General features: G+C 43.3%; 1 protein-coding gene and 1 long non-coding RNA gene across 6 annotated transcripts; one reads left to right on the top strand and one right to left on the bottom strand.

Annotated features, from left to right (window-relative positions):
* On the bottom strand, window positions 1-5,292 carry LOC144411444 (uncharacterized). The gene is made up of 3 exons (XR_013468606.1): window positions 5,154-5,292; window positions 3,847-3,966; window positions 1-132 (listed from the first exon to the last, which is right to left on the bottom strand). It is a non-coding gene; the product is annotated as an uncharacterized LOC144411444 (long non-coding RNA).
* Window positions 120-22,614, top strand: abca7 (ATP-binding cassette, sub-family A (ABC1), member 7). 5 transcript variants are annotated; one of them, XM_040183717.2, is made up of 50 exons: window positions 120-232; window positions 1,209-1,307; window positions 1,454-1,547; window positions 2,270-2,411; window positions 3,083-3,207; window positions 3,827-3,945; window positions 4,467-4,664; window positions 4,808-4,900; window positions 5,172-5,415; window positions 5,636-5,775; window positions 5,892-6,008; window positions 6,434-6,631; window positions 6,871-7,076; window positions 7,287-7,463; window positions 7,620-7,842; window positions 8,049-8,270; window positions 8,528-8,732; window positions 9,220-9,333; window positions 9,848-10,019; window positions 10,307-10,438; window positions 10,633-10,772; window positions 10,865-11,002; window positions 11,251-11,492; window positions 11,727-11,784; window positions 11,892-12,094; window positions 12,856-12,985; window positions 13,086-13,109; window positions 13,431-13,576; window positions 13,725-13,849; window positions 14,011-14,118; window positions 14,423-14,606; window positions 14,706-14,800; window positions 15,098-15,130; window positions 15,259-15,364; window positions 15,456-15,530; window positions 15,638-15,807; window positions 15,997-16,174; window positions 16,637-16,752; window positions 16,974-17,118; window positions 17,216-17,339; window positions 17,541-17,670; window positions 17,775-17,901; window positions 18,115-18,177; window positions 18,458-18,564; window positions 18,892-19,033; window positions 19,189-19,323; window positions 19,592-19,695; window positions 19,842-19,934; window positions 20,160-20,409; window positions 20,659-22,614. In XM_040183717.2, the coding sequence occupies exons 2-50, from the start codon at window positions 1,242-1,244 to the stop codon at window positions 21,139-21,141; spliced, it is 7,161 nt and encodes a 2,386-aa protein (XP_040039651.2). In that variant the 5' UTR covers window positions 120-232; window positions 1,209-1,241; the 3' UTR covers window positions 21,142-22,614. The 5 variants fall into 5 exon arrangements, with proteins under 5 accessions (XP_040039651.2, XP_040039652.2, XP_040039655.2 ...); XM_040183718.2 differs by lacking the exon at window positions 13,086-13,109; XM_040183721.2 differs by lacking the exons at window positions 120-232; window positions 1,209-1,307; window positions 1,454-1,547 and having other exon boundaries at window positions 2,270-2,388.
* Window positions 22,615-23,005: the final 391 nt, after the last annotated feature.

Here is a 23,005-nt window from a genome sequence, read left to right as displayed (position 1 = left end):
ATCACGTGTCTTCAGTTACAAAAACATAGATACAATCCAATCATATTCTTTACCGGCTTCTGTGACCCCGCCCCTGGAACATACATCGGCCAATCAGCGTTGCGTTCGGGCGGGACCTTCTTCAGCTCACGCCTGCAAACATTGGGGAAATGAAGAGTCAATGACAAGCTACCGGCCGTCCGTGTTTTCCGCAATACCGAGAGGAGATTTTTACCAGCCGTTCTACAGAAAGGTAATGACATGTAACCGCTTCAGAGCAGGTTGTTTTCAGCCTGACGTTTTCGAAAAGGTCGTTTTTTAGCCATCACTATGTCACATGCTAAGAAGCTATAGGTGAATGTAACATACACGTTAGCTAAATGTTTTCCTCTATTGCTTTCTAGCTTAACTCCTACTCTGTGGTTACGTCAGCTAATTATGATATGATTTAACCTCTAGTCATGGACGAGACTGGCAAGTGTAGTAGCTTGTAATTGCATTTTAATTATGTTTTAATTCTACATTTAATTGCCTGGTGTTGGTTTTTAACACCGTAATGGAGGTTTAAGATGCTACATTACCACTACATCCGCTTGCATCAAGTTATCTGCGTGTCAAATACACTACAGAACACTATTATACTATGTTCAGAGCTGTAAGCATCCATCACACTGCATAAAACCGAGAGGAAAAACCCGTCAATACACTGGATGCTGTACTGACATTTGAATATGTAAAGTTACCAACAGAAGGAAAGGAGTTCACGTGTTTATAAGCAAAATAAATGGGCCTGGCAATGGCTTTCTAACCAGGTCTAAATCATGAGCCACGGCTTCAGATTATCGACTAACACAGTTCTCTGGAGGCCTCACAGAGCAAAAGTACATGTGAAAGTCTGTGAGGGAACCAGGTAAGCCGTCAGGATCAGCGGGCTTTTGAGATAAAGCAGGGGATTGTCCATCATCGCATCAGGCACACGAGATAACCTTCACTCAAAGAGAACGGGCAAAATAACAACCTGACGGATCCATCACGTACGCTTTAACATTCTTCTCAACATGCGTGCCTGAATTAGAAGTTTTAACTTATAAAAGTTGCTGATAGGGCAATGCAACTCCATAAAAGTCCCATCTTTAGTTGAAGTTGGGACATTTCACGTGTCCCTCCCGACAACACCGAGGACGCCCTGCTGAACGTTCCCTTTCCCCGTCACTATTTGTGTGTTGCAGCTCTGCGTCATGGCCAGGTAGCCGCTCAGAGCGATGGGATTTTTTCGACAGATTTCCCTCCTGCTCTGGAAGAACGTCACATACCGCAGGAGGAACAAGGTAGCCACGTTTTAATTCAACCTAAAAGTATTTCATCCCTGCTGCTGTATCCCCTGTCAGGCCACATTATGGCTTTAGCTTGGTAGATGAGGTCTATGAAGGTCGTTGATTATTTATAACAGCTCCTATGTTTTCCTCTCATGCAGATCCAGCTGATCATCGAGCTCCTATGGCCGCTCTTCCTCTTCGTCATCCTCATCTCTGTTCGTCATTCACACCCTCCGTACAAACAGAGCCAATGTGAGTGGTCTTGTGCAAAGTGTGTCTTTTCAGGAACACACACACTTACAGTACAGAAAAGGCTTTACGTCGAACCCGCTCAGGAGGATTAAGTGTCTCTTGTAGCCACATTTGATTTCCTAACCTCTTGTGTTCGTGACCTCTTTGAGAAGTCTGTAATTAGCATTAGCGCAGCAACATAATTAAACGCAACACCTGCACGACAGAAAACGTCAGTTTATGCATTACATTATTTTATGACCCCCTAATTCTGTCTTTATTCTGTAGAAAATCAACAGAACAAAGCCTTTCTGATCACTAAATTCAAGTATTCAGTGCTAATTCGACGGGTTTTAATTTCCTATGCAGGCTCATTTACGTTTTAACTTCCTACTTTAATGTTTCCCTAGTAAATGAGTGTACATTAGGTATTAGGAAAAAAGTTGTAAAATGCACTTAGTTTTGGTTGTGAGATTTGCGATTTTTAGTTACGTGTACTTTCCTTGACATTTACCCGAGGAAAGTATTGGAAAATGCTCCTTGTGAAGGCAGCTTTTATCGGGTTCTGGTAAAATTCTGGTTTATGATTTTTGTTGTATATTTGTTTAAAAACAGCAGTCTGGGTTGTACTTGTATTACTGTTGGGTCGGCTGCTTGTAGATTATGTTTCAGGTCTCTGCCACAGTAGTTTCATTGTTTTGTATTTCGAGGCTGATCTTATTTTTGCTTCTCTTCTTTTGTAGGTCACTTTCCAAACAAAGCCTTGCCGTCAGCCGGCACCTTGCCCTGGATTCAGGGCATAATTTGCAACATCAACAACCCATGCTTCCACAGTCCAACACCGGGGGAGATGCTGGGCCAAGTCGGCAACTTTGACAACTCCATGTAGGTAAACTGGAGTTAAAAGATGGACGGCTGTCTGGAGTTTACCTGGATCGTTGTAGAATAAAACAGCCCAAGAGATGAAAAACTGTAGTCAGTTAGAATGTATGTTGATGTTGTTTTTTTAAATCGCCCAAATGTCACTGACTGAATTCAGTTCATCAAAGCAAGAAAACTGTATAGAATACTTGTAAATGAGTCTAACCTAACCCTTAAGTCTCTTTAGTCTGAGAATTGTTGCTGGTTTACCAACACAAACGTTTGGTTTAATCCATAATTTCATTTTTTTTCATTAATGTAAATGCTGAACAGCTGCATTCATGAAGCTTTTTTAACAGCTTTGCAAGCTGCTACTCACTTTTGGCCCAAAATCTAAAGATTTAGGTGTATTTCGTCACAAAGGAAGGCGAGTCCACACAATGTGCCTGTGTAACCAGATTAATGCCCACACACAAAGTGTACTTCTAGCATCATAGCAAACTCATCCTTTGAGCTCACTGCAGTGAGCTACTATTCCTGCCATCAAGATCAATCTGGGGCCTTTGTCATGTTCTAAGAACCAAACGGTTTTCTAATTTGCCCAGAAGTTAAATTAATCCCCTGCACACTTCATTGAACACAGTTACTATTTGCAGATTTGAAGGTGTTTACTGGTAAAGATGTTGTCTCCGTAGACTGTCCCGTCTCTTCGTGGACGCCCAGACGGTGCTGTCCTACAGTGGGAACCGGAGCTTCTCCGGCTTTCAGGACCTGATGGAGAGCGTCCGAAGGCTGGGAGAGAGACCTGGAGCCTGGCCAAGTACACCGCAGCTAGTTTGACTCTTCTTTAGCACCCAGCTAACGTTGTGACACTGGAGCAGCTTTCCGCTCTCTCTGCATATGTTTCTTTTCGAAATACTCGACCAACGTCTTTATTCACTGAACAGAAAACTCGAGGCAGCTCTTTCCCCAGAATTCTCTGAGCAGGACTGGAAGCTGATCTGTATGAATGGCTTTAAACAGGTGTCGAGTGACCGGATCATTGTGTCCATTTACTGCTGTTGTGAAGCAGCGCCGAGTGGCCGAGTGGCTTCTCTCCGCTGCGGGCGGATTAAATTACACGACTCGCCCAGACAAACAATTGGATGAATGAAAGCAAGTGGGTTTTCCAGCAATAAATCCCACACTGCTCTCCTCTATCTATAAAGAACGTTTTGACCTGAAAATTGTCGTTGAGATTTCTCAGGGTAACCAGAAGACTAAAATATCTAACTTAAATTAGTCCCGATGGAACGATTTAATAATGATGGTTTGGTATTTTCCTGGTAAACTGACCAAACCACAGGCAAATACAGAAATATAAAATATGGAATAATGCTTATTGGTGAAATGAGTCATAAGCATGAAGTAACCGGCCTAATGCCGTGTTTCTGCCGTAGATTTGCCAGTAGAAGAATACCTGAGAGCCAACGAGACGTTCTCCAGCTTCCTGGTGACCAGCGGCGGCCTGCCGGCTGTGACTGTGGACCAGTTGCTGAAGGCTCGTCTGGATTTTCGGGTGAGGAATCTGCTGGGTATCCTTGGATAAGAAACAATTCATGAAAAGAAATAGGATCCTCTTTGGACGTCAACATTTAGATTGAATTAAATTGCTTAACCTGTTCTGCGGAGCTTCATTTTGAACATTGACATAAAGCGTTTTCTTTGTTTTAAAACCCACTATTTCTGCATAGTTGCAGATAAAAATTCGCTTCACCAATGTTATCAGTTTTTTACTGTTTGTAGAATTACAGATATATAGCGGATATATGATGTTTATCCTTTAAAAAATAACATTTTCACAGGTTGCTCTATCTTGATGGACACGGACGGAGATCCTCCCTTGTTTTAACATAAATTCATTAACTAAAATAGAAATAATGATTGTTGAACTTTTCAACAAATATATGTAAATACGTTATAAAATTAACTATACAATACAGAAAAGTTTCTATCAGCATTAATGATAATTATCGGAAAATAAGTTTGATGTATTATTTGTATGAGCCTAACTGCTTTAATTTAATGTCATCCATCCAGGTTTCTGTGGCTGGTGCTCAACTGCAGCTGAAGGACTTGGTGTGCAACGCGAGCATGTTGGGACAGTTTCTGAAGGTGGAAGGAGGAGAAGCCGCCATGAAAGATCTTCAGACTCAGCTTTGTAGCCTTCCAGCTGATGTGCTGCAGGAAGCCGAGCGCCTCTTTCTCTCTCAGCTCGACTACACCAAGTTCTTTACGGTAGGAAGCAGCTTCCTTTTGCAAATTCATTCGTGACCCCAAAATCAACACATGCAAATACAGTCTCGTTGCTGTCTGCTGTGACACGTGATGACCTTTAGTAAGTCGCATCAGTAAACCTGTCTGTTGGTCCTTCCTGTCAGAGAGACCGTCTGCTGGCCAACGCGGGAGACCTAAGGGTCATCAGTCAGGCCGTCACCTCCGTTTCCCAAGAGCTGGCCGTCCTCATCGATGACGTAAGAACGCACGTTTTTTTTCATGTCCATCTGTGTTTGTATCTGCTTTGAAAGTCACTTAATTGGACATTTTACATTTGATTTCTTTTTCATTTAGCGGTTTTCTTTTTTTATATTATGTTTTCTCATTTTCTGAATAAAAAGGTACTGAATTTTCTCCCTGCAATAAAAATCATCTTCGCATATCTATTTTCTCCCTTCACTTCTACTCTCTTCCTTTTTTCCCCTGCTTCTCCAAATCTTCTGTTCTTACCTCTCTGTATTCCTTCAGTTCTCATCTCTGTCCAGCTTCGCGGACATGAGCACAGCTCTTCGCCTGTTGTCTCCAGAAAATCGCTCGGCGATGCCCAGGGAGAGTTTTCGTGCCTTTTCGAGGATCATGTGCGGTCACCCTGAGGTTGGCGGTGAGCGCATCCCGTCACTGAACTGGTATGAGGACAATGACATCAAGTCCTTCTTAGGAAAGAATGGCACTGAAGACACAGACCCGGAGACGGACGGGGACAACAACACCAGTGAGGAGCTTTGATATTAACGAAAACCTGCAAAACTGAATCAATGGTTTTCTCTGCAAAAGTTTTAGAGTGCTCCTCTTCTCATTTGCAATTTACGATAAATAAATAAAAAACCAGCTTTCTTGTGGCCCAATCAATTTGTGTTCTTTAGGACCCACACCGACACCTTAAATGAGTTTAACCCGTTGTTTTTGTCTTACTTGTGCTTTCCTCTATGCAGCTCCCTTCTGTAAAAATTTGATCCACGGTCTGGAGTCCAACCCTCTGTCCCGCATTGTGTGGAGAGGAATAAAACCTCTGTTCATCGGAAAACTGCTTTACACACCCGACACTCCTGCAATACAACAAGTCATGAAAGAGGTACGGTTTCAAACCTCAGAGTCCATCCAAGCGCCGGCACCCTACAAACTTTCTGTCCTCTAGAGAAAAATTATCATCATGTCGTTAAAGCTAACTAGTATTTGTGTCTGCTGAAGGTAAACAAGACATTCGAGGACATGCAGATCCTCCAGGAGCTGAATGCAGCCTGGATGGAAGTCGGACCACGAGTCAAGACTTTCATGGAGAGCAGCGTGGAGATCCAGCTCCTGCAGGTCTGATTTAACCACTGCTCTCTCTCTCTCTCTCTCTCTCTCTCTCTCTCTCTCTTGAGAAAGGGTGAGTGCTAGAAATACAGTTTGTGTGTGAGCATTAGTCTGATTACACAGTCACATTGTGGGGACTCGCCTTCCTTTTTGACGAAATACACCTATATCTTTAGATTTAGGTCAAAAGTTAGGATTAAGTTTTTATCGGTCTTCAGGTAACAAATGTAAGTCAATGTAAGGTCACCAAATGTCTTGAATTGACAACCGTGTGTGTGTGTGTGTGTGTGTGTGTGTGTGTGTGTGTGTGTGTGTGTGTGTGTGTGTGTGTGTGTGTGTGTGTGTGTGTGTGTGTGTGTGTGTGTGTGTGTGTGTGTGTGTGTGTGTGTGTGTGTGTGTGTGTGTGTGTGTGTGTGTGTGTGTGTGTGTCACAGGATCTGCTGAGGCGGCCAGAGGTCGCGGTACTGGTTAACCTGCGCCTGGAGAACACATCCTGGACGGCCTCTCGGATTGCACGTTTTCTGTCCACACCCTCGCCAGATGCCCCGAGGAATCCTAAAGCACCGCCTACCTGGCTGGACATCTACAACGACCTCGGCCACACCATCACCACCCTCGCAGAAGTCTCTGAGGTCATCATCCCCTGGCATTCTTTTGTTTGGTTTTTCTCGGGCATATAATACTTTTACCTGCTTTTTAGTCACAAGGATTAGACGTCACTTTTGAGCTCTTTTATATTCTTAGGAAATTGGTTGGATGGGAAAATAGTCAAGTAGTAAACAGTGAATCAGTACAAGGTTTAAATAAAGTTTTACTTGCTTGTCCATTTTTTAATCATTCATCGTGTTTGTGTTTCCTTTATTCTCTGCAGTGTTTCTCTCTGAACAAGCTGGAGGGGTTGGAGTCCGAGGGTCAGATGATTGACAGGGCTTTGGAGCTCCTTGAGGACAGGCAGTTTTGGGCTGGTGTGGTTTTCCTGCTGCCCAACTCCTCGTCCCCTGACCTGCCGCCACACGTCTCCTACAAAATCAGAATGGACATTGATGATGTGACCAGGACCAACAAGATCAAGGACAGGTAACTGAGCAAGAACAAAAACATCCTTTGTTAATGGAGCCCTTCCTTAACATCACCTCCGTTGAACTTTTCTGTTCTTAGAAGTGAAAGTAAACTGTTTCGGGGCCATGTGACTACAGCTTTTCCGTCCATTTCTTCAGCCATACATACTTGTAGTGAATATGGATTTCAAAAAACTAAACCCTCATTTGCGTGTTTTTTTTCCTCCAGATTTTGGGATCCTGGTCCTGCAGCTGACCCATTTAATGACATGCGCTACATCTGGGGCGGCTTTGTGTACGTTCAGGACCTAGTGGAGAGTGCTGTGAGCCGCATGCTGACCGGAGTCCAACAAACCACCGGCATCTACATCCAGCAGATGCCGTATCCCTGCTATGTGGACGATGTGTGAGTCGCATACTGTCCTCTCATTTTTAAAAGAAAGTGTGCACACAGTGTCACGTCGTGGCGCCGGAAACAGCTCAGAACCGCTGTGACACTAGAAGCTTGTCTGTAGCAGCAGAGAGTCACTTTATAAAAGCCTAATGTGGTCACCATTAACAGTTTCCTCCGGGTGCTGAACCGCTCTCTGCCACTCTTCATGACGCTGGCCTGGATCTACTCGGTGGCCATGATCATCAAAGGCGTGGTGTACGAGAAGGAGGCGAGGCTGAAGGAAACCATGAGGATTATGGGTCTGGGAACGGGAACGCTGTGGCTCAGCTGGTTCATCAGCAGCATTGTTCCTTTCCTGTTCTCTGCAGGGCTCCTCATTGCTCTGCTCAAGGCAAGATGACCACTCACTCAACACATGATGATATATACATATATATAGAAATGATTGATTCTTTCATTTCTAGACTGATAGTAAAGTGCAAAATAATTCTTTATATTGCATATTGTGTGGTTCAATGTAAAGCGTTCACGTCAACGTGACGGGTTGGTGGAAGCATTCTACAGCGAGGCCTTGATTCCGGTTTGTGTTGTTTCCAGTGGGGGGACATTCTGCCATACAGCAACCCAGCTGTTGTGTTTTTCTTCCTGACGGCGTTTGCCACCGCCACCATCATGCAGTGCTTCCTCATCAGTACGTTCTTCTCTAAAGCCAACCTGGCCGCTGCATGTGGAGGGCTGATCTACTTCGGCCTTTACCTGCCTTACGTACTGTGTGTAGCTTGGAGAGACCGGCTCACCACCACCTACAGAGTCCTCGCTGTAAGTAAAATAAAACATTGAGAACGTTTCTCTCCACGTTTCCACAAAATGAATTGGACAAAAATTATGATTAGCTGTACATAGTTATTTTTAAGAAAAAAATAGAAATACTTAACGTATAGATTGCATGAGAAAGTAGACCATTACATTTAATGTATCTAATTATTCAAATGTAACTTACCTGCAACACAGCATTGCAGCATTTTAAGTGTTCTTGTGCCAAGGTTGATAGCTAGATCCGAACTCTCTTTTCTCAGAGTTTCCTGTCTCCTGTGGCCTTTGGCTTCGGATGTGAGTATTTCTCTCAGTACGAAGAGCAAGGCGTGGGCATCCAGTGGTCAAACCTCCACTCCAGTCCCGTGGAAGGAGACTCCTACAGCTTTACTACCTCTATAGTCATGCTCTATGTGGATGCTTTCATCTATGCTGTGGCAGCCTGGTACATCGAAGCTGTGTTCCCTGGTACGAGGATTAGTGTCATATTAAGTGTCATTTCTTTTGTGTTGAGTGAGCAAAGAGGGTTGGGTTAATAGTTTTTGAGAATTTCCCATGTGTTTGACAAATGAGTACACTACTACTACATTGTAAACATGTTTTAATTTTAGACAGGACTAGAGCTTTTTGTTTGATGACCTCATTTCATTTAGAGAAAAAGCAATTTTAGATTCTATAGCTGCAACTTCAAGCAAATTGGATGTAATCGATAGCTTTATATATTGTTAAAAATGTAAAATTACATCTCAGTATTAGTATATACTGTTTTTTCTTAAACATTCTATTTTTATTGTGCTGCAATGGCTTTTTAGAAACCCAATGAATATGTTTTTCAGATGTATTATTGGCCACTATATCTATAGGTTAGCACAAACATATTCTGACTGTTTAAGTGACACTGGTTCTTTCATCAAAATGCAGTTTTAAAATAATGATCTTGAGTGTGTTACACCAGGTCAATATGGGATCCCAAGGCCTTGGTACTTCATCTTCCAAATCAACTACTGGGGTGGAGTTCCTCTGGAGGCCGGCATGCCAATCCCGCCCCCACCCACAGAAGAAGATGAAGGTACAAAGAAATCATAGCTACATTTGGCTTTCTTTGTCAAAACCAGACTGGAAAAGTATTTTTGCAGGCCATCAATTTGTGAACAGATGTCGTATTTCTGATACATTTCTTGTTTATTGGACACAGTTCTGGTCTCAACACCAGCAATAAGTCTGTGCTTGTTGTTTTGTGTTATGTTAAAGCCAATAGTCAAGTTGATGAGCCTAGTCAATAAGCCCATTAACTACAGAGGTTCAGAACAAGGAGACTGGAGCTGACAATGTTGTCAACATTTTAATTGTGTCTGTGCAGCGAGTCTGACCTGTGTTACCCGTAATGCCACATCACTTATTTTCACACCCTGATGGCCGATGACTTCTGCTCAAATACTACGATTGTAGTATTAATAGTATAAATCACTGTGAGAGGATAATTACCACTAGGTCCTTTTCCATTGTTTCTCACCCACATTTATATATTCAAGTGGACGTTGTCCCTTTTAAATACATTAGAAGTAATTCTTTTTTATCATCAGATCAGATTGAGCCAGAACCGAGTGACCTTATCCTGGGCGTGAGCGTCAGAAACCTGGTGAAAATATACAAGAAGGGAGGCAAACTGGCCGTGAATCACCTCAACCTAAAGTTCTACGAGGGGCAAATCACATCTTTCCTCGGCCACAACGGAGCCGGCAAAACCACCACCATGTAAAGAGAAAGGATGAGTAAAGGCCGATCACTATAAGCGCTAATGTGTTCAATCTTTATGGGCTGTTTCGAACTTAATTTTATCAAGGATTTCATACCGATAAATCCCACAATTTATTTTATCTGGATATTATAATAATAGCTACAACAGGTGCATGATGGGGGAAAATGACAGAGAGAAGATTGAGTTACTATGCTAGCGTCAGCACGCCAGTGCTCACAGGATAAAATAACAGATTTGTATCGATTAAAGTGGAAGATGTGCTAATGCATCCGTTGTTTGTCAGATCTGTCCTTACTGGCCTGTTTCCACCGACTTCGGGAACTGTGTACATTAAAGGGCTGGACATCCGTCATGACTTGGACATCATCCGGAGGACGCTGGGAGTTTGTCCACAACACAACGTCCTGTTTGACATGTAAGACTTGCTTTCCAGCATTCATGTTCTTTCACTAAAACTTGTGACACGCTGTTATTGAACATCGCTTTGGACTTGTGTGGGTGGGTTTAATAGATGGATTTGAATTATTAGTGATAACCACTTTTATGGACTCTGCACTATGAAATAAGGGATTGAATACTTAAAATGATCATATTTTTTCTCTGTTGCAGACTGACAGTGGAGGAGCATGTGTGGTTTTATGGGTGTCTCAAGGGTTTGTCTGAAGCAGAAGTGAAAGCTGAGCTGGACACTCTGCTGGAAGATGTCGGCCTGCTGCATAAACGACATGAACAGACCAAAAACCTCTCTGGTAAGCCTAATAGTTGGATTGCTGTATATAAACATGACCATATTTTGTAGAAGGGGATGTCAATCCAAAACCTCCTTCTGTGTCTCTGTCAGGTGGAATGCAGAGAAAGCTGTCGGTGGCAATAGCCTTCGTTGGAGGCTCCAAGGTGGTTGTTTTGGATGAACCCACAGCCGGAGTTGATCCATACTCACGCAGAGGGATCTGGGATTTACTGCTTAAATATCGCAAAGGTGAATGATCGGGTCTATGGATCTCGTTGTTATTGGAAAGTCACATTGAGTCAATAAATACAGTATACTTTGCCAGATCCATTCTTTCTATTTTAGTCTTGCTGTAAAACCTGGGGGTACTTTTCTTTTCGGAAATGGTGACAATCTAGAAACTGGAAGGAGATATCCCAACTTAAACCCCCCCAAAAGTCTTTGACCAACATAAAAAAATAAGTCAATATGTGTCTGTTTATGTCTTTCTCCCTCAGACCGGACCATCATCCTGTCCACCCACTACATGGACGAAGCAGAGCTGCTAGGTGACCGGATTGCGATTATCTCCCAGGGAAAGCTGTGTTGCTGTGGCTCACCTCTCTTTCTGAAATCCCGCCTTGGATCTGGCTACTATCTGACCGTGGTAAAGAGGGAGGGACTGAATACCAGCACTCCCAGCAGCACCAGTATCTGCACCAGCACAAGCACCAGCACCAACAAGCTGCCCGCTCTCAAGGTCTATCTTTAATAATCCTCAAAAATGTGTATACACGCATGCTTTGCCGCTTTGCTGTCACATGCATCCTCCAAATGTCCATTCCTAAAATCGCAAATTATAATTTAAAAAAATGATATTTTAATGTTGATCTATATCTTAAAAAGTTAAGTTCAATAACCTGGATGGGTTGATAACAACAGGGCAGGATTGAAGTAAAGACAAAAATAAAACAAACAAATCTTTGTGTTTCAGGACAGTGAGTCCTCCATGAGTGAAGACACCGGCCTGGGAAGTGAGGAGAGTAGCTCATGTGAGTGTCACTGAGGCCGTTCAATGTTCGTTAATAAGTGCAGCAATGAGTTTTTACTAACTGCATGTTCTTTCCCCCCCCCCCACGCCTTATTGTGTCCGCTGCAGACCTCGCGGCGTTGCTCTCCCTGGCGCAGCAGCACATCGCGGGGGCGAGACTAGTAGAGGAGTCGGGGCGCGAGGCGGTGATCAACTTGCCGCAGACAGCAGCTAAGGACAGCAGCCTGGCCGTCTTCCTGTCCGAACTGGATCAGAGGCTGACCGAGCTCGGCATCAGCAGCTACGGGCTGTCAGACAGCACACTGGAAGAGGTGAGACGTGTGCATTGTTTTGGATGAATAAATGAATAAGCTACCTGGTAAACGCTCAGAAGACATTCAGTGAGCTTCCATTTTTAATTTTTTTTATAAACCAAACAAAGAGTATTGGTAGAGGAACAAGAGTTAGCAACACCTTAGAGACCATCGGTACTAATATTGACTTGACTTCAAGATTCATGATTTTTACAAATAACGAATTTTATTACAGCTAACGTAAAAGAGTGCTTTACCTAGAAACGCTTTCCTACCAACCATGCCGAGTTAAATGTAGTATGTGTGAGCGTGCAGGAGCTTAACCACGCCTTATCTGTAGGGCTGGATATTTGTGGAGCTGCCATGTTCTTAACAGGATTAAACGTTAGCATCAGATTAGCACTGGTAGTGCACTCTGATAGGTGTACTTACTCCTAGGAACTCACCCTCTGCTCTGTTAGTTTTGATAAATGCTTTTTTACTGCCACCTGCTGCCTGCATCTTCACTTAATAGGGCCTGAAGAGTATTTTCAGTTTCAGTTCCTTATCAAAAAAGGGAACATCTTTTGTTTTCATACCTACAGCAAGAAAACTAATTTCATCTTAAAGCACTTTGAACTTAAAGCTGCATTAGTTGAGAGTTATTATTAAAAATCCAGCCATCTTGACCTCCAACAGATTTTAGGTCACAACTAAAATCGTTCCACTGCAAAAGCATCTTGTTGTGTCTGTAAGTAAGAATTTAATTTTTGTTTCATGGTCATTTGGTCCATTTTTAGATCTTCCTGCGAGTGGCAAAGGAAACTGGCGTGGATGAGGAAGCAGATCCACAGGCCGGATCTCCCTGCAGGCAGGCGTCATCAGTTGGGCAGATGGCTGAGAGACAACGTGATGAAGAACCAGAAGCCGGTAAGCATAAAAACTTGCAGACGCATGGATTTGTGTTCACACCACTCAGTGTTACATTTTCATCTTCAACTGTGATTGTTTGTTGTCATAATGCTGCCAGGAAGGAAAAGGCTTCAAAAGCAAGGTATCTTCAGATCATCCTATATGGAAATGTAGTTCTATATAAACCAGTTAAATGTCTTGTATTCGAATATATTTGAATATTTGAAATTTAACTTTTTGTGGGTTCATGAAAGCTGCATGTCAGCTTTCATTTGTTTCCATTTGTTTCTTTGTTTCCAATAACTTTAAGTTCAACTTGCAAATTTGTCCTTCTCAATTGCTATTGTAGTTTTGTGTCTCTGCGTCTCCATTGTGCAGAAAGTCCAGATCACTGAGAGAGGTCTATATATTTATCAGCACGATGCCTTGTTGTTCTCTCAATCTGTGCTTTCCCTGCTTGCAGAACCCCAGGAGACGGACCCACTTAGTGGAGATGGCCGAGGTGAGCTGCCACTGACCGGATGGTGGCTGACCTGGCAGCAGCTCAGGGCTCTCTTCATCAAACGCTGGCTTTATGCTCGAAGGAGCCGCAGGGGCTTCTTCGCTCAGGTGAATAAAGATATGGATAACAGCTGTATGAGAGCTCTCAAAACAAACGCTGTCCCCCATCCGGTAGTTTTTGTTGACTATTTAGTAGTCAACGGTTAATTTAATGGCTGTACATCATTAGTTAGATTGAGTTTGATTTTGGCCTCAGGTCGTCCTGCCCGCTGTGTTCGTGCTGGTCGCTCTGCTCTTCAGCCTCATCGTTCCTCCGTTCGGGAAGTATCCCTCCCTGCAGCTGCAGCCCTGGATGTATGGAGAACAGTTCACGTTCTTCAGGTAGGCCTCCTCCCGAACGTTCACCAGAACGTCAATCGTTTTCTTCAGGCGGGAATTGGTTTGGTCTACTCGTGTGGGAACACGGGTCATGCTTTTCACCGGATGAGTTTTTAATAATAGTTTTGACAAGTGTTTGTCCCGCTGCTTTGATATATTTACAGCAATGATGCACCTGGGAACCCAGCCATGGAGAACTTGCTGGAAGCTTTGCTGGACCAGCCCGGTTTTGGTACCAAGTGCATGGAGAAAGAGGAGGAAGAGAACAGCACGTAAGACAACCCTTGTGACTACAATGATTTGCTGTGTAGGGTTGAGATGAATATGATCCCCTTGTAATTTCATCCTTGACTGTGTGTATTAAGTAATCACTGACCTTTACTGGCACTTGATTATATAATGCCACATTGTAAACGTTCTCTCTGTAAACACAAATCTTTTTGCTTTGGGGAAATCGGTTTATCTCTCATAATTTTGAGGTTGTTTGCTGTACCTTTATTTAATATACCACACACCCGGGCAGCATTTCAATGCTGCAAGCCTTTGCTCTATCTCCATTCCCCATTCTCCCTGCAGGTGTGAAGGCGCGCGGGGGGGCCAGTTCATGCGACCTCAGGTCTCCTTCTCCACCTGGCAAATGTTCAGCAAAGGCAACTGGAGCAGAGGCGCCCCGTCTCCCGACTGCCAGTGCAGCACGGAGGACGTGCGCCGGATGCTCCCCGACTGCCCGCAGGGTGCCGGCGGACTGCCGCCTCCGCAGGTCGGTGTGGCCGAGGGGCGTGTTGGCGCAACGCAATGCTGATTAACTTGACTTAGACCCTGTGTGACTCCTGAGATGTTGATATTTGTTGTCTTTTAGATTAAGAGGGTGACTGGAGATGTGCTGCAGAATCTGACAAGTTATAACATCTCTGACTACCTGGTGAAAACCTACTCTCAGATTCTCAAAAAAAGGTGCTTCATTAAACATGATGACACATGCTGTTTGGTATTCCATTTCATTTTTGCTACTTGGTTTTCCTTTAGCTTCTTTTAAGTTTTTAAAAATACTTAGGATAAATTTAGGGATGTCAAATATCTTATTTGGTCAATTATATTTATTTTAGGTCTACCCTAACAAGACAATATGCAATTGTTGCCAATAACTAGCTCAATGACTGAGCTATAAATGGATATACATTAACCCTGTTTGTGTTCCCTTTTGAGAATATCCTTCACACATTCACTCTTTTCTCTCTGTGTCATCAACAGTCTAAAAACCAAGAAGTGGGTGAATGAATTCAGGTAAGCTGCCGGTTTAATATCTATATATTAAATATCTGCAGTACTTGCAGTCATAGAATAGGTGTGTAGACCTGCTTAAACGTAATTCTACTGGAGGACTGACAAAAGACAAACCGTTATAATTACAGATATGGAGGTTTCTCTCTCGGGGGAAGCTCTACTCAGACTTTATCTCCGGCCCACCACGTCCAGGACTCCGTCATGGCGATCAGGTCGCGTTATCAAGTTCAGCAGGTATAAACGAGGCTTCAAGCGCATTTAACCAAAACTACTGCTATTTCCTGAATGTTGTTAATGTTCTCTGATGTTCTTTGATTCATCACAGAACAGTTCGCTGGATCTTCTGCTCAACAGACTGCCAGATTTTCTAGGAGGACTGAACCGCCAAAGCAATGTCAAGGTACAATGTGCCTGATTATCTGTCTTCTCTCCTCCTTTTCACTGGCCTGTCTTTCAGGGAAGAATCTAGACCGTAAAAAGTGTTTCTTCCCCCGTTGGGTCTCTCAGGTGTGGTACAATAACAAAGGGTGGCATGCCATGGTGTCATTTGTCAACGTGATGAACAACGGCCTGCTGAGAGCGAGTCTGCCACCGGGTCCGGAGAGGATGAGACACGGCATCACCGCCTACAACCACCCGCTCAACCTCACCAAGGAACAACTCACAGAAATGGCCATGTTAGTTCACCGATTTTTAAAACTGAGTTTTAAGGGTTGATGTTGTTGGCCTCGTTTTTTTTTTTTTTTTTTCGGTGGTTCAAGAGTTGAACTCCAGAAGTAAAAACAAGCGTGTCATATTACATGAATGTGTGTTGATGATATGTGTTTTTCTTTGGCCGACTTTTCCCACCTGGTCCCCTCCGTCAGGATGACCACATCAGTAGATGTCCTGGTCTCCATCTGCGTGATCTTCGCCTTGTCCTTTGTGCCGGCCAGCTTTGTCCTCTTTCTGATTGAGGAGCGAGTCAGTAAAGCCAAACACCTTCAATTTGTCAGCGGGGTAAAACCGATCCTTTACTGGCTGGCCAACTTCACCTGGGACATGGTCAGTGCTCGAGAGAAAGGAGACATTTTCATTACTCTTATCAGCCCCAAGTTTTCACATTCTGACAACAATCTCACTCTGCAATTACATTAATACGTATTTCATATTTGGTGGGATTTACAGAAAAAAGTCTTTCACCCACATTGTTTTCTCATTCAACCGATATATTTTTGAAAAATTCTGCTTTGTTAAGTTATCAAAGTTGTACAAAATGTAAGGCCGTGTTTATAGACACAACAGCACTGCATTTCAATGATGGCAATGTATGTTCTACTTTCTGTATTCCCTGCATTTTTGGGGCTTAAAACCTAAACCTCAATTCTCAAAGGACTTTCACGGTACAAAAGCTCACCTTCGTTCTCCAGGCAATAATCTGCATCAGATGATTCTCAATAGAAAATAATATTCACTGGATAAAATAAATACTTTTCCTTTTCTCCTTTTCTAAAATGTCCTCTTCAGTTGAACTACACAGTCCCAGCTACCATGGTGGTGCTGATCTTCATCTGTTTCCAGCAGCAGTCGTACGTCTCAGAGACCAACCTGCCTGCGCTGGTCCTGCTCCTCCTCTTCTACGGGTACGTTCAGGCTCACAATCCTCCGACTTCTGTCCTCGCTGCTCGACTGAAATAACGCATCATCACATCTGACTGAACTGCATGATCGGTGACTCGTTTTTTTTCCCCCGTATTAATCTTTTTCCATCCCTTCCATATAAACTTCAATTTACAGTGGTCTTTCCTTTAGTCTGTAACAAAAATAATGACTGTGTATTGAATAAACTCATCATCCCTTTCAGGTGGTCCATCACCCCTCTGATGTACCCAGCGTCCTTTCTGTTCAGCGTCCCAAGCACAGCCTATGTAGTCCTCACCTCCATCAACCTCTTCATCGGAATCAACGGCAGCATCGCCACCTTCGTCCTGGAGCTGTTTGTTGACGAGGTACAGAGCGCACCGGTCCGAAATGGTGACGCGTCACCGACAGAATTAAACATCTATGCGCTCTTTCAACCACAATTTATGGGATTTTTATTTCCAGCATCTCAACGAGGTGAACAAGATTTTGAAGAAGGTGTTTCTCATCTTCCCTCATTTCTGCCTGGGACGAGGGCTCATCGACATGGCTAAGAACCAGGCCATGGCAGACGCCTTCCAGAGACTCGGTACACATACGCCCCCCATTTTAAAGCCAAATATCATTTGAACCCAAACCTTTTATTCAAAGTGAAGGGTGTTGCTACACCCATATGGGACATTATTGCCTGCATACCTTTTACTTGGACTGCAGCAAACCCACAGGATGTACAATCTATAAAGATAAATGTACGTGAAGATTTTCTTCGCTTGTGGTTTTCCTCCTCCAGGTTCGAAGCAGACACTGAACCCTCTTCATTGGGACTCCGTAGGGAAGAACCTGTTTGCGATGGCAGCCGAAGGGGTTATCTTCTTCATCTTCACCATTCTGCTACAGTACAAGTTCTTCATTCGCCTCGGGTAACTTTAAAACAACCCTTGGTCAGACAGATGTTTTGTTACAAAGCCAATCTGCCGCATCCGTACCAAAGTGATTCGGGGTGATCTTATACCTCACTGTTAAGGTCGTGGTGGGGCGAGCCAGAGATGCCTCCGCTTGGTCCAGAGGATGAGGACGTCCACAGGGAGAGAGAGAGGGTCACGGGCGGCAAAGCCCAATCAGACATCCTCTCCATGATCGACCTGAGCAAGGTACAGCCGGCCTGAAAAGTCAAACTTCAACGTGTCACGTTGTTAACACTCCCGGGGCTGAATCACAGCCAATGTCTGCACGCTGCGCAGTTAACATGAAGCACAACCCACAAAACATTAAAACTGCATTCATGTGTAATAGTTTTCATCGTACACCGGCAGAGTTTTTGCTGAGACAGAATTGTCGCGGTAAAAAGGACTTTTGTTTTGCAGGTTTATAAATCAGGCAGGAAGCCGGCGGTGGATCGCCTCTGCCTTGGGATTCCTCGGGGAGAGGTGAGAGTTAATAATACTTCCCCATCGCGTATTGCTGCTTCTAAAAAATACTGCTGCTGCTTCTCTTGGCCTACAATTAGAAATCTCTGTCCGCTACAGCTGGTTTTATACGTACAACCACACTTTCAACTTCATCAAGTACTCCAGTACTTTCTGATGCTAATACTGTAGACCGAAACAACCATTTTTTAATTACTAAGTTAACATAGTCTCACGGTAATGGTCCCAGCTGCAGCGCGTGTGGACATATTTGTAACTTTACGTTGTGGTTATATCTAAGTGTTTTGGCTTGCTGGGGGTGAACGGAGCAGGAAAGACCTCCACCTTTCGCATGCTGACCGGAGACACGAGCATCACCTACGGAGAGGCTTTCCTTAATCAACATAGGTACAATCTCTCTGCAGCACCAACTCTATTACTTTGTGACCACATTTAAGACATTAAAAAACATTTAGTTTTCAGCATATAGTTACTCAGTTTAAACCAACTGTATATATCACAATTACGTAGTGCCAATAAATAAAGTACGATTAATGGGCCGTCATTGCAGGTGTACTACTTACAAGGTGTGTGGAAATACCAAAAAACAAAGTAGTATAGTAATAGTAACATCAGCAGTTGACGTATGGTTATCATTTGTAATAGTCCCAATAACAACAGGAGTAGCACTGTTAGTTTTGGAAGTACTGTGAAGGTTTCTTCTGTGGTTCTCAGTGTGCTGACAGAGATGGAGCGAGTCCACCAGCTGATGGGATACTGTCCACAGTTTGACGCCCTCAGCGACCTGCTGACGGGCCGGGAACATCTGGAGCTCTATGCCCGCCTGCGGGGAGTCCCAGAGGAGTCTGTCACCAAGGTAACGTAGAGCAGCAGTTCACCTCGGACACAAAACAAAGACATTAAGTCATGTGACTTCTGAAATTGTTCGAGGGACTTGATGTCGAGTGACCAGCGCGTTATGCTGCAATATGCAGGATTATAGAGCGACGTATCTTCTCTGATGTACTGTAGGTGGCGCAGTGGGGCGTGAAGAAGCTGGGACTGACCCAGTACGCTGAGCGTGAGGCCGGAGGCTACAGCGGAGGCAACAAAAGGAAACTCTCCACGGCCATCTCCCTCATCGGGGCTCCTCCCGTTATATTCCTAGTGAGGAAACAACCTGTTCATCAACTGCTCAGATCAACACAGAGGATGAAACCTAATATCACCAGTTAAAATACTTATCTATTGCAACCCTTAAATCACAAACATACACGCATGTCCTTTCTTTGACGACCATGTTTCAGCGACTTTGGTGCCACTGCCACAATATATATTTTTTTATCATTCTTAAAATGTGCTGCAATAAATATGAATATACTTGTATTAGTATTTTGAGTTACACTTCGCCTTTGGTGTATTTGCCTCTTGTTAGGATGAGCCAACTACCGGCATGGACCCAAAAGCCAAAAGGTTTCTCTGGAACTGCATCCTCAGCGTCACCAAAGAAGGAAGAGCTGTAGTTCTCACCTCCCACAGGTAAGCAGAGATGGATACATGATAGTACAGCTATGTACTCACCAAGAAATAAAGAATAGCAGTATCATCAACAACGTTCTCATGATGTGTATTATACAGTGTAGAATATGTGTTGACGTATTTTCTTCCTGTGTCTGTGTGGTCAGTATGGAGGAATGTGAGGCGCTCTGCACCAGAATGGCCATCATGGTGAACGGCAGATTCCAGTGTCTCGGATCTGTGCAACACCTGAAGAACAGGTAAGCTCCCGATCTTCTGTCTAATACGACAGTTGTGTAAATAATAAAACAGGAAAGGGGAAGTCTCAATGCTAAACAGGTTTATTAGTCCCAGTCTGAGCCATACAGTAAACTGCGTGCATAATTCTACTCTGCAACAAACCACCTGCTTCTCTAAATCAAATTTCATTTACCTATAGCAGTACATAAAAAGCCTTGACTATTGTTTCGTCCTCCGCCTTCCAGGTTTGGTGATGGCTACACCATCATCCTCCGACTGATGGAGACTCAGTCCGAACCGGACTCATGCTCCGTCAGCGCTTATCTAAAGAGCTCTTTTCCCAGCATCGAGCTGAAGGAGCGCCACCAGAGCGTGCTGCACTTCCAGCTGCCCTCACACGCCTGCTGCCTGGCTCGCATCTTCGACGTGCTGGCCAACAACCACGAGGAGCTGGGCATCATCGACTTCTCTGTTTCACAGACCACGCTGGACCAGGTGAGAGTGAATGAACGATGCAACTGGAGACATTTCTACGAGGGTGGTGAAAACGTCCCGATCTGGTATCAGCTGTAAATTGGATTGAATAGAGCATTGCATCAAATCTCCATAACTGAGGCGACATGTGCTATTTCCCATCGCACTTTGCTCTCTGGCTGTTGTTAGCGGGAAGGAGGAAAACTCTAGATGTCTAGATGTTTAACGTCACTTAATTGATTTGACGCTAATACGGCTTTAATTCTTAAGGTTTTTGTCAACTTCGCCAAAGAGCAGACGGATGACGACGTCCTCGCGGATGTGGTCATTGGTAACAGACCGGTACAGACCAGCCTCACTACACTGCAGTCCAGGGTCACTTCTCCCACCATCCAACCGCAGCCGCCAATCACACATCCTCAGCCAAGCAAGACTCCACAGCAGCAAGACAAATCATGTGACAGCAAACCAAAAGAGGGTAAATCCAAAAAGCCAAAAGCTGACACGGTAAAATCTAAAGGCAAAGACAACGGAGAAAAAAGCAACAGCGCGGCGATGACCAGAATGCCTCAGCGAGAGGAGAGGCCGCAGAGGAAAGGCAGGAGTGGCAGCAGTGGATCAGACAGCAGTAATGCGGAAGTTCTGGAAGAATCCAGTAAATCCAGCAGCTCCAAACACAGAGCAGGGAGCTCCAGTAAGAATCCTTCTTCGCTCTTTATAGTTGACAACAACACACAGGACAGTGCGCTATGAAGTGGGCGTGTGCATCGCATGCACAGGAAACAGGTTCAAAGGACCGACTACAGTCAAAAGCTTTTTATTACTCGCTGCATGTTCGTGTGAGTGTTTTACAATGCTGGCAGCGACCTCAATATGCAGCACGGAGCAGCAAAGCTGGTTGGTTCAAAGTAAGTGGAAAAAATGGACTTTGAAAGTTACTTTTAGAGGTCAATGTATCCCCTCGGCCTCCTTTGATGAGAGAAAAGCGAGTACTTTCTAAAATGGCTTTGGTGCCTTGTTCGCCCGGTAACATATCTGCAGCTCTAAGCCCTTAATTTGGGTTCATGAATCTTACACTGTGTCTTCTCTTTCTGTATCAGTCTCATCAGTCCAAAGATTTGTTAGTTGTAAAAACAGTATGCAAGGCTCAATGTAAAAACCAGGGGTGGTGTTCCTCAGGGCAAAGTCATTCGACCTCTCACAATCTTATCATTTTGCTGAAAGCACTTTAAAAAAAGGAAATTGCTGCAAACACTCAAACAGTAACTGAGTGCGTTACATGTAATAACCCAGATAGTTTTATGTATCAAGAAGCTCTTATGCTGTAAGTTCATTATGAAATACCTATAGTCAAATGTAATGATGAATGAGGATTTCTTTTGTAAATCAAAATATTTTATTTAGTCCTTCGTCTGTCCATATAGTTTTGTTTTGTGTTTATTTGCGGTTGGGTAACAATGTCACTATCCAAACAGCTTGTTACATACGTATGCCACATGTAGAAACATCTGACAACTCTTTCGGCACAGATCTTGAAAGTTCTGGACATAACATTTATTTATCACACGATATCAAACTATTGATTAATTTCGGACACACGGCTGTAACTGTACACTGTGTTAGCGGCATTGCGTCACTACAAATTATCCCAGATAATGCCAAACTGCAGCAGTAAAATAAAATAATTGTTCCTTTTCCATTTGAGCTGCAAACACCAAATTCAATTTTTTTGTAATTTGAATCTGTATTTTTGTTTTCATTTTCTATTAAAAAAAATGACACAGCTTCTGAATGTTAGAAGCAGTTTTTTACTGGACTGTAATGCACTGTTACATATTATAAAGATTATTATAATTGTATAAAGCGTAAGACAAACATAAATGATCAGAAGAGAGTATACAATTAGGAGGATTTCATTCCAAAATGCAACTCTATATATATATATATATATATATATAATGTATTATTTAAAAATATGAAATGTATTGAAAAATGTGAAATGATCTACTGTTACATTAAGATGGATTAAAATGTCTATGTCCTTTTGAAATGAATGTACTGTTAAATGTATTTTTAAGGTATTATCCTTGACAGGTTCTACTTGAACATACAGTTTGCTGCTATAAGATGTAGATTGTATACTGAAGATATGCTAGCATAGAAAAAGAAAAACGGGTTTAATTATTTAAACAATGTATATGTATTATTAAAAAAAACATAGTGAAATAAGTTTGCCGTTTTTTAAGAATCCCTGTAACATGTTGGAAGTCAGGAGGTTTTTCTCTGTCACGTGGAGGGGAAACAGTGGTTTTAGTGCAGATAAAAGCGAAGGCGTGATCCTCCTCTTATTCACCTTCTTCTTGAGACGCTGAAATTTGCAGCAGCTTTGCCTAACGAGACATTCCTTCTCTTAAGCTAAGATGCCTCTAGACTTGAATCACGGCATACCACGGAATTGTGATACTAAGTATGGCTTGGTTTAAAAAACATTAAATGTGCTCACAATCATTAGCAGTGGGAAATCTTTAGTTTGTTGAGCTGCTGACTGCATAGAAATCATAAACATGATAAAGAATCTCAAACAAACCTTAAACGCCTTCTATTTACCATTGAACGG

The sequence above is a fragment of the Gasterosteus aculeatus genome, chromosome 8, assembly GCF_964276395.1.
Source record: "Gasterosteus aculeatus chromosome 8, fGasAcu3.hap1.1, whole genome shotgun sequence".
Taxonomy (NCBI): Eukaryota; Metazoa; Chordata; class Actinopteri; order Perciformes; family Gasterosteidae; genus Gasterosteus; species Gasterosteus aculeatus.
Note: the sequence above shows the minus strand (reverse complement) of the source record. Positions and strands in the feature narration are given on the sequence as shown.

Coding starts and splice junctions, on each gene's coding strand:
- abca7 (XM_040183717.2), top strand. CDS start 1,242: ATGGGATTTTTTCGACAGATTTCCCTCCTGCTCTGGAAGAACGTCACA. Junction 1,308..1,453: donor CATACCGCAGGAGGAACAAG/GTAGCCACGTTT, acceptor CCTCTCATGCAG/ATCCAGCTGATCATCGAGCT. Junction 9,334..9,847: donor ACCCACAGAAGAAGATGAAG/GTACAAAGAAAT, acceptor TTTTATCATCAG/ATCAGATTGAGCCAGAACCG.